The sequence below is a fragment of the Mytilus californianus genome, unplaced genomic scaffold, assembly GCF_021869535.1.
Source record: "Mytilus californianus isolate M0D057914Y unplaced genomic scaffold, xbMytCali1.0.p SCAF_2, whole genome shotgun sequence".
Classification (NCBI taxonomy): domain Eukaryota; kingdom Metazoa; phylum Mollusca; class Bivalvia; order Mytilida; family Mytilidae; genus Mytilus; species Mytilus californianus.
The window spans coordinates 122675743-122687371 of record NW_026262668.1 but is presented as its reverse complement, the minus strand read 5'-3'; the positions used below and the strand labels follow the sequence as shown (position 1 = coordinate 122687371).

The following is an 11629-nucleotide window of genomic DNA, read 5'->3' as shown; positions in this document are numbered from 1 at the left end:
CATGTCTTAAAAAAATAAATCATTTACTTAGTTTCATTAAGTAGCCATATTTGAACATAAAAAATGCCATTAAAAGAATTGTTTTGTTGTATTAATAAATATAATCCCACTATTAAAGGAGTACCCCTTTCTGAAAAAAGGCAAAATTTGGAAATAAGTCATGCCTATCAAATGATCTGTAAATCTCATTCTACTCTATCTTTATGAATGTTTTCTTATTATTTGGATACTGTAAAGCTAGAAGAGAATTCTTATCTATTATTTTTATTTTTTTCCTTCTATTTGATTGAACCACATTCAATAGTTTACCCCTCCCCCTTTTTTCCATGAAATCTACCCAAGTGGGCCTCTTGTTTAGGTCAAATTGAAAAACTACCCAAAACTTTTTCATATTGAAGAATTTGTTGCAATTCAACTATCTAAAGACAAGAACGACCATACCTTTCTCTTTTTTGACTATACATGTCTTTATACATGCCTACTATATGATGGTTTTTAGACTGTACTTGACACCCCAATGCATATAAACTTTGCAATAAAATTCAAGAAAAAACAAAATGAATACTCAAGTTAGTGTTTTTGGTAAGAATATTGATTACTTGTCACACCTAATCACAAAAATCCTTGTCATGATGGATAGTTTTAGAAAAATTCTACTTTTTAAACAAATTTTTAACCCAAATATTGAATTTTCAATTAACCATACAGTGCCGCAGACAGGAATAGAAGTCATAGACTCTTGTAAAGTGAACATTTTGTGAAAATCTTTTCACCAAAAGTTCATTTTATACATATTCTACCTATATGTCAACTATTGAGCCATAAAAATAATAACCCTAAAGAAAAAAGTTACTTTTGTATGTAACTGTCCCTTCAACTTTACACTGATTTTCAATGAAACTGCGCAACTAGAATTTCCATCACAAGAAGAAGATTTTATAGAGGAAAAAATCTTTCTATGTTCTTTTTAATTAAAAATCATGTATGTAATACTACCAGAATCTCAATTTACCTCAAACTGATGTGCTTTATATCTATTTATACTTTTGAATGGTGTCTTGTATAAAAAATCATAATTATTACATAATTTAAGTTTTTTCATTGTAACTTGATACCCCATGATTTTTTTTTCTTAAAAAGTCCTTAAATCATGATGTTTTGTCATTCTGGGCACACAAAAGTCCACATGAGCTACTTCCTTGCAGTGAACATATGAAAAAATTACCCTATGCAGGTTGCAGTCTTGTAATTGACTGCTCCATAGGCTTACATGCAAAACAGCTCATCTTTGAAAATAAAAAAATAAAAAATGCTACATAGAAAAAAAATTTCATGTTCATATCATGTATGTATTAATGTGAAATTGTGATTTAATCGAAAAAAAAGTGGGTCATGCCACGAAGAATAAAAAGTTATGTAACCCTGTTGTCAAAACAATTTTTTTCTACTTTCTGTTTGCTGTTTTTACTAGGCCGCACCACTTCCAGTAAACATGATATCCTTCCACTTTCTTGGATTGATATCCCCAAAAAGATGCAAGATTTTTTTTAAATCTATATATATGTTTGAATTCAGCATAAACTTTTAATCAAACAGAAAAAATTGAGTCCAGAAAAAAATTCTGAAAAAAATGGACTATTTTATTTACCTCCATGTTTTGACATGCACCGGAAACTGGAGTTGTAATACAAGACTGGTACCTATAACTATAATGACATGTCTTAAAAAAATAAATCATTTACTTAGTTTCATTAAGTAGCCATATTTGAACATAAAAAATGCCATTAAAAGAATTGTTTTGTTGTATTAATAAATATAATCCCACTATTAAAGGAGTACCCCTTTCTGAAAAAAGGCAAAATTTGGAAATAAGTCATGCCTATCAAATGATCTGTAAATCTCATTCTACTCTATCTTTATGAATGTTTTCTTATTATTTGGATACTGTAAAGCTAGAAGAGAATTCTTATCTATTATTTTTATTTTTTTCCTTCTATTTGATTGAACCACATTCAATAGTTTACCCCTCCCCCTTTTTTCCATGAAATCTACCCAAGTGGGCCTCTTGTTTAGGTCAAATTGAAAAACTACCCAAAACTTTTTCATATTGAAGAATTTGTTGCAATTCAACTATCTAAAGACAAGAACGACCATACCTTTCTCTTTTTTGACTATACATGTCTTTATACATGCCTACTATATGATGGTTTTTAGACTGTACTTGACACCCCAATGCATATAAACTTTGCAATAAAATTCAAGAAAAAACAAAATGAATACTCAAGTTAGTGTTTTTGGTAAGAATATTGATTACTTGTCACACCTAATCACAAAAATCCTTGTCATGATGGATAGTTTTAGAAAAATTCTACTTTTTAAACAAATTTTTAACCCAAATATTGAATTTTCAATTAACCATACAGTGCCGCAGACAGGAATAGAAGTCATAGACTCTTGTAAAGTGAACATTTTGTGAAAATCTTTTCACCAAAAGTTCATTTTATACATATTCTACCTATATGTCAACTATTGAGCCATAAAAATAATAACCCTAAAGAAAAAAGTTACTTTTGTATGTAACTGTCCCTTCAACTTTACACTGATTTTCAATGAAACTGCGCAACTAGAATTTCCATCACAAGAAGAAGATTTTATAGAGGAAAAAATCTTTCTATGTTCTTTTTAATTAAAAATCATGTATGTAATACTACCAGAATCTCAATTTACCTGAAACTGATGTGCTTTATATCTATTTATACTTTTGAATGGTGTCTTGTATAAAAAATCATAATTATTACATAATTTAAGTTTTTTCATTGTAACTTGATACCCCATGATTTTTTTTTCTTAAAAAGTCCTTAAATCATGATGTTTTGTCATTCTGGGCACACAAAAGTCCACATGAGCTACTTCCTTGCAGTGAACATATGAAAAAATTACCCTATGCAGGTTGCAGTCTTGTAATTGACTGCTCCATAGGCTTACATGCAAAACAGCTCATCTTTGAAAATAAAAAAATAAAAAATGCTACATAGAAAAAAAATTTCATGTTCATATCATGTATGTATTAATGTGAAATTGTGATTTAATCGAAAAAAAAGTGGGTCATGCCACGAAGAATAAAAAGTTATGTAACCCTGTTGTCAAAACAATTTTTTTCTACTTTCTGTTTGCTGTTTTTACTAGGCCGCACCACTTCCAGTAAACATGATATCCTTCCACTTTCTTGGATTGATATCCCCAAAAAGATGCAAGATTTTTTTTAAATCTATATATATGTTTGAATTCAGCATAAACTTTTAATCAAACAGAAAAAATTGAGTCCAGAAAAAAATTCTGAAAAAAATGGACTATTTTATTTACCTCCATGTTTTGACATGCACCGGAAACTGGAGTTGTAATACAAGACTGGTACCTTGACGGAATGCTTCATAATATACAGCCAGTAAATATATTAAAGATGCCAAATGAATATATCATCCTGCGACTTGCTGTTTTAGAAGAAAATATCACATAATAACTTTTTTTTGCTATAAAAGTATTATAATAGCTAAGTAATGTAATCGTATATAATAGTATCATTGTAGTATATGATGCTATTATAATGGTATTATAGTAGCATAGTTGTATGTGTCACAATGTTTTCTGCTGAACTTAGTGTAATGTAACATCGTTCTCGACAAGAACTTAAGAAAATTGAAATTTTGTTACTAGATTTCCCACTGTTAATTTTAATTCAAAATTTTAAACTAAATTCTATTTTAAAGTTATATTTAACTATGACCAGAACTTGATCAACTAAACTATTCTATTGAGTTTTTGTAGATTTTTTTCGAATCGCAGCGGATACATTTTCTTTTATTAGTTGAGATGTGATGAGTGAGTGTATACGTTTATACGAGCTTGCTTATTTTAGGAGTATCCGGAGGCTTTTTTTCAAATTATATGTGGTTTTATTGACTTTTGGAAAACGGTCAAAGTGAATATACTTTTTTCAAAGTCAATTTAACCACATAGACTGAACAAAAGACAATAATTGTTTTAATCCATAGTTCGGGGGGAAAAAGTGTATTTAAGGTCAAGTAACAGTAAATGGGCTATGTCACAGATTTCAGTAAAATTTTGCACATAACTTTGACTCGATGAACTACAACTGAAAATCGAAAAAATAATGCATTTATCTCATTTATCATTTGAACTATTACTGATGGGATTCTTTTAAAATGGGTAAACATTTGTATAGAAAGCACATAAAATCGGCGAAAAAACTTCTAAAATTTGTCAAATCTCTAATTTCTACTAAATAGATTTTTCTTAAAAAACTATATGTTGTTGATATATAAGTTTCTGTTTTAATGATGCAAAATAAAGATAGGGTCACCGACTTCGTTTTTACGGTGTACATCTTTCACAGTTGTGATCTTTATGAAAAACTTCTACAAAACGTCGAAATAATCGTAACGTCATCGCGTTGCAGGCTGTAAAACGTTGATTTTTGACGTTTCTTCACTACCAACAAGGTAACCAATTGATTATTAGACAAAAAAAAACGAAGTCGGTGACAATATGATTATTTTATATCATTAGAACAGAAATTTATGTGTCAACAACATATAGTTTTTAAAAAAAAATCTATGGAGTAGAAATTAGAGATTTCATGTTTTTAAGCCAAATTTAAGAAGATTTTTCGCCGATTTTGTGTGCTATCTATACAAATATTCACCTAAATTAAAAGAAATCAATCTGTAATATTTCAGATTATAAAAGAGATTATTTTTTTCGATTTTCATTTGTAGTTGTATGCAAAATTTTAGCAGAATCTGTGACATAGGCCCATTTACTGTTCCTTGACCTTAATCACAATTATTTACCAAAACCAAGCAGTTATACACGTAAAAGCACGGTGAATATGACTTTTCTTCAGGTGAATTGCTGATTTATTCAAAACCCAATTCGTATGGAAAAACCTTTTAAAATAATACCAATATGGAATAATTTTATTTATTTATTTTACGAAAATTTTCGCACAATAAAACAACACATAAGGCCTTTGATTAACAACAATAAATACGTACAAAAATCACAATATTCTGTAAATCGATGTTTATCCACAACGATGGATTGCTTCATTAACTATCGTTCAGTTATATTCTCAAACATTGTTAATAGGGACAGCGAGACCAGTGTACTCTGTAAGATCACAAACAGATTTTACTATTGAATATAATTGTCCATTGACTTAATTGTAGAATTGTAGAGGTAAGTGATAAAATGAACATCAATAGTTAGTCATTTGAACCTTTTTTATCGTCTTTATAATAGTCATAGGCATACAATTTGACGCCACGGGAAGAAGATCCATCATTTCCATCATTTCCATCATTTCCGCCGGAACCACCACTACCACCAGATCCACCACTTCCACCACTTCCTGATCCACCACCACCTCCTCCACCAGATCCACCACCTGCTCCAGCACCAGCACCAGCTCCAGCACCAGCTCCAGCACCTGCTCCAGCACCAGCTCCTGCTCCTACTCCACTTGCAACTAACCAGCCTCTCAGATTAGCGTTCCTTGCAGCTGCTGCTGCAGCAGCAGCGGCGGCAGCAGCACTTGATGAACCACCACCACCTCCACCTCCACCTCTGGCACTAGCTCCAGCACTGGCAACTGCGCTTGCAGCCGCACGGGAACCACCTCTACCTCCACCAAGGAATCTAGAACCTAGACCAAATCCTCCACTTCCACTTCCTGCTCCTGCTGAAGCTGCAGCAGATGCAGCAGCTGCTGCCGATGATCTAGCAAACAACAAATTAAGAAGTCTTGCTCTTCTTGCTGCAGAGGCTGCTGCGGATGCAGCAGCAAAGGCGTGAGCTGAAGCCCCTCCTCCATATCCACCACCAACACCGAAACCAGCACCGGAACCAGCAGCAGCAGCAGCAGCAGCAGCAGCGGCAGCAGCAGAGGCTGCACCAGACCCACCGCCTAATCCTAATCCTGCTCCTCCTGCTCCTCCGCCTGCACTTGCTGCTGCACTGGCACTTGCAGATGCACTACTACCAGCTCCAGCAAATCCTCCGGACATCAAAAGTCTAGTGAGAAGCTGAATAATTATTTTGGCTGCTGATCGGAAACTGTCATCATCATCATCATCGCTACCATCGTCACTATCCTCATTTGAGGTGTCACCACTGTCACTACTTGAACTTTCGGAAGTACCAGAACTATCTGAATCACCGTCACCATCCGAGTCAGAACCGGAGTCAGAATTCGATGCATCGCTTCCAGTGTCGCTGTCGGAGCTGTCAGTATCATTATCAGAGTCAGAATCAGATCCTGAATCTGAATCAGAAGAGCCGCAATCGCCATCTCCACCACCATCACCAGATCCACCAGATCCTCCAGAACCACCAGCACCTCCAGCACCTCCAGCACCAGCACCACCAGCACCACCAGCACCACCAGCACCTCCAGCACCAACAGCTATTCCTCCGGCACCAGCTCCGGCTGAAGCAGCTGCTCTAGCGGCAGCACGTCTTGCTACCAACCATCTAATTAAACCTGAACGACCTCCTGCTGCAGCGGCAGCAGCTGCAGATGCAGCAGCTCCGGATCCACCCCCAGCTCCACCGACTGAACCACCTGCAGCTGCAGCTGCTGCTGCGGCAGCAGCTGCACTTGCACCTCCTGCTCCACCTCCTGCTCCACCTCCACCAGATGCAGAGGCAGACGCTGCTGCTGCGGCACTTGCTGCCGCTTGTCGTCGAGCTATAATTTTAGAAATAAGCCTCTGTCTTAAAGTTCCACCTGATGAACCACTTGCAGCAGCACTAGCACTGGCTGCAGCTGCTGCTCGTCTACCTGCAGCTGCGGCAGCTGCAGCTGCAGCTGCTGCACTTGAACCACCGACACCACCAACTCCTCCTGCAGCTGCCGCCGCTGCTGCTGCAGCGGCTGCACTTGTACCACCAAATCCTCCAGCAGCGGCTGCTGCTGCTGCTGCGGCAGCTGCTGCACTTGAACCGCCAAGTCCTCCTGCAGCTGCTGCTGCTGCTGCTGCTGCAGCTGCTGCACTTGAACCGCCTAGCCCTCCTGCAGCTGCTGCTGCTGCTGCTGCTGCAGCTGCTGCACTTGAACCGCCTAGCCCTCCTGCAGCTGCTGCTGCTGCAGCTGCTGCAGCTGCAGCACTTCCTCCTCCAAGTCCTCCTGCAGCTGCCGCTGCTGCTGCTGCAGCTGCAGCACTTCCTCCTGCTCCACCACCACCAAGAAGAGCGAGAAGTGTGGCTTCATCGAGATCCGACAAATCAACTCCAAGTAATTCTTCAAGATCTCCTAAATCTATATCTACTGCTCCACCGAGGCCAAGACCAAATCCATCTCCACCACCTCCACCACTTAGTGATGCAATAACCTCATCAAGTTCAGCACCTCCTAGACCAAGTTCAGCCAAAGCAAGTTCATCAAAGTCGCCGTCACTACTATCACTACTGTCACTACTGTCACCACTGTCACCACTGTCACCACTGTCACCACCGTCACTTGAGTCATCTGAACTAGAACTAGATTCCCCTCCGTCTCCGCCTCCACCTCCACCACTTCCACCACCTCCACCACCACCTCCACCACCTCCTCCACCACCGCCAAGTCCGCCTCCGATACCGCCTCCTCCTCCTCCCAATAATGAACCAAGATCTCCAGCAGTGCTACCAAATCCTGCATCTCCACCTGAGAGAAGAGCTGCCAATCTCATATCTTCTGCATCAAGACCTCCAATTCCACCAGCATCAGCACTGGCAGCGGCAGCGGCGGCAGCAGCAGCAGCACCACTTATAGCTCCACCAAGGTATGAACCAAGGTCTAAGACTCCACCTCCAATTCCAACACCGCCTCCAACTCCAACACCGCCTCCAACTCCAACACCGCCTCCAATTCCAACACCGCCTCCGATTCCACCTCCAATTAATACCCCGCCCCCACCTGCAACTGCACCTGCAGATGCACTTGCGGCTGCTCCTGCCCCTGCATAGCCTCCAAGACCTGTTAAAAACAAAATTTACTTAGATATACATTTTGATTGCTAGATCATGGTATGACATAATAAACAAGGTAACTACTGCACATTTTATTTGAAATTGATTAATTTATCTATTTATCTATTGATCTTTATTTATGTCGCTTTCCTATTGTAATTTTTCCACAAGCAGGGCCAATTTGAAAGTTCTTGAATTTGTACTATTATCAACCGCCAAATGAATAAGTTAAAAGTAATATATAAATTGGCTAACGTTGCAATTTTGATAGATTTTGGCAAGTTTTGAGTATTTCTCTAAATATAGATAGGAAATGCAATCAAAAACCAAAAGATAAAATTGTATTAAATGTCATGCTATGCACTCCTTTCCGCTACACATTAATTATTGTTGTTTGTTGTGTCCTCGATGCAAAATTTTAATAAAATTATCTTCAACAGTAATTTGTTTGGCTTTGTAAAATTCAAGTTGATATTATGTATACTTTTGTTAGATATTCTTTTACAGTAGTCTTCATTGTTGAAATTCCATCGATATTGTCATATCTTTGCTAGTGTTGGTTACTGGTAAATGTTACATCACAAAGATATGTATGTGTGATATGTATTTATGTATATACATTTTTTTTTCGTTTCTTTGACAGTATGTTTATGTCTTCACATTGGTCTGAGTATTCTTTCTATTTATATTTACCACTTGTTACTCTGATTGTACAGTCGCAATCTTGGTCACTAAAACCAGTTCCAATAGCACACCACATATCCTTCCACCCGACACCATTCACAAATTGTTCATATTTTCGTATATCGCCTTTCACTTTACGCAGTCCACAACCTAGAAAAATAAATAGCCAATATGTGGAAATTGAACACAGCGTGTTTGTCTATTATTCGCAGTTATTTCGTTCGTCCGATAAATCCATGCATTTTGTTAACATATAACGTGAAATTTACAACGAACAATTTATCTTATAAAATGTGTTTTGGGAATAAATGAAAGATGATGGCACGGCAATGCTCGCGTTTAATAAGGTCATAAAGTAATAGTTAGGGCATTGAAAGAGGGAACTAATAGGTTAGGAAGAAAATGATTGACCCACATACCAGAGCGAGACAAATTATTATATAGCAATATTCATCATTAAACCCTTGTTGACCATAGCTAAATTTTAATTGAATCAAGAGGATTTTGTTTTATAAATTGCGACGGCACACACTACTTTAAAGACCATAAAATATTTTCAAAATGGCAATGTTCAGAATCAATGCAAAGATGATACGTACTACGTGGATGAACTGTAGTGAACTTAATGCAGGCCGAACAATTAGGTGGAAGGATCCGAATCCATAAAGAACAAATAAAACATCGACAGTACTGGAAAGTTCTATGAAGTGGACATAACATGTACCGCTAGTCAGCGTACCTAACAGTAGGAATTACTTAAGGTATAACAATACAATACAATAAAAATACGATGGATATAAATATTAATCTGAATAGAAATTGCTGTTGTGCAGTTTTAAATTGCTTTTTACCATTTAAAAAAAAAAACAACAACAAGAGTTGCATTCACAATAATAAGTATTCTTAGGGACTAAGTATACTCATCAACCAGTACATATTATTCAGATCCACCAAATAAACAATTTTAAAGGTATGATTTAGGAAAATATTGATACGCTGATAACATTGAGTCTATTTGTTGAATGTCTTAACAACATCTTTATGTAAAAATGTAATATAAGCTGATATAAAGTAATTAAACTACATTTACCTTGTGAAGAAAGGGAGACCAAAGAGCTCAGAAATAGTAATTGAAGAAGCATCTTGTAAAACCTCTTCACCGAAACGTCTGAAAAAAATGCATTTATTCATATTAATAACCGAAGTTAAAGCAAAACGTTTTACAGTAATATTTAAAGAATAGAGAGAAACAGTACAGGAACTATTTTAACTTGCTAAAACAATCTGATGTTCAGTAGTTGTCGTTTGTTGATGTGGTTCATAAGTGTTTCTCGTTTCTCGTTTTTTATATAGATTAGACCGTTGGTTTTCCCGTTTCAATGGTTTTACACTAGTAATTTTTGGGGCCCTTTATAGCTTGCTGTTCGATGTGAGCCAAGGCTCCGTGTTGAAGACCGTACTTTGACCTATAATGGTTTACTTTTATAAATTTTGACTTGGATGGAGGGTTGTCTCATTGGCACTCATACCACTTCTTCATATATCTATTAATGTTATTGTACAACAACAAATTCTAACCAAAACTAATACTCTCTATTGAATGCTGTGTAATTTCACTCGATAATGAAAAGGCAAGTGAGGTAAGATGAATATAATGTTTTGTCATTTTCTAAAGGCGTGTACCGGTGCAGACATTTAATATCTCTCGTAGAACTTTAACTGTCCTTGAAAGCTGGAGCAATAATAATCCACTCGGGACAATATTAAACAATGTTTGAGTAATATCCCCGCGAATTGCTACTGAATACCTTAATTGTTCTGTTTTTATATTATAGCTTTCACCATGATTAGTATTACTTTCATTACAATTATTATTATTATTGCAAGCATTTTAAGTTGAAAACAAAACAATTCAATAAATAAGCAATAACTAAAAAATATATTCAATAATCTAAATTTCATTCACATACTCCAAATGTTGGATATTCAATAAAATATATAAAAATGACGGTATTAAAATTCTTTGTTTTCTTTTTCATTTCTTTTTTAGTATCAAGTAAAAACTATGACTTACTTTAGTTCCCGTGAAACAAGGTTAAGAATATTCCTGGCGAGTGCCGATATCCGACTTGGTTCTGTGTTTTATAGTGTCAACGCCTTACCCTGTCACAAAACACCACGTCAGAGTCAACGAACATGACCAAACCCCACCTTAGATTCATGAACAATAGAATAAGTGAAATTTGATTAATTACATCATTTACCATATCTAATTATTATTTCTAATTATAATTATAATTATTTACATATCTTAATTTGTCTTGTTATGAAGATATATAAATTAATTTTCGCTATACCTGAGGTGCAAGGTCACTCATTAGAAATGACAGTAATGCGAATTCAGCAGTCAATAGAATACAAATTTGAAAATAGAGGAAATAATCTTACATAATTACTGCACATTTCCATTACCTTTGTTTTTTTTAATTATTATTAATAAAGATCGTTGAGTGTTCAAAATATAATGTCATAAATTATCATAAGTCAACTCTCTTCATTAAGAACGATCTTGAATGTATTAACAGTATGCCCCAGTACAGTACGGATGTGGTTTTGGAAATTCTCCAGCGAGATTGTTTCCCTTAGAGCATTACTAACAAAACTGTTTCGAAATAATCAGACCCTTTTGACTTATAAATAATATAAAGGTTTCAAATTGTCAGAAATGTATAAATGTGTTGTGTGAAATCAATTGAAGCTACTTATATATTTACCCTGATTTTATATTTTAAGTACTCAGATTTCAATCAACGCTATATTTTGATTACTAAAATAATGTCATGCGTCTGATATTTTTTTTTTATAAATGATTAACTTGCTAATTTATAGTTTAAATCATTTCTAAAATGTTTTC

At 35.8% G+C, this 11629-nt stretch overlaps 1 protein-coding gene across 1 annotated transcript; it reads right to left on the bottom strand.

Moving 5' to 3' along the window:
* Window positions 1–4992: 4992 nt before the first annotated feature.
* Window positions 4993–10831, bottom strand: LOC127730863 (spidroin-1-like). The gene is made up of 4 exons (XM_052239473.1): window positions 10790–10831; window positions 9806–9883; window positions 8725–8865; window positions 4993–8038 (listed from the first exon to the last, which is right to left on the bottom strand). The coding sequence occupies exons 2-4, from the start codon at window positions 9855–9857 to the stop codon at window positions 5286–5288; spliced, it is 2946 nt and encodes a 981-aa protein (XP_052095433.1). The 5' UTR covers window positions 9858–9883; window positions 10790–10831; the 3' UTR covers window positions 4993–5285.
* Window positions 10832–11629: the final 798 nt, after the last annotated feature.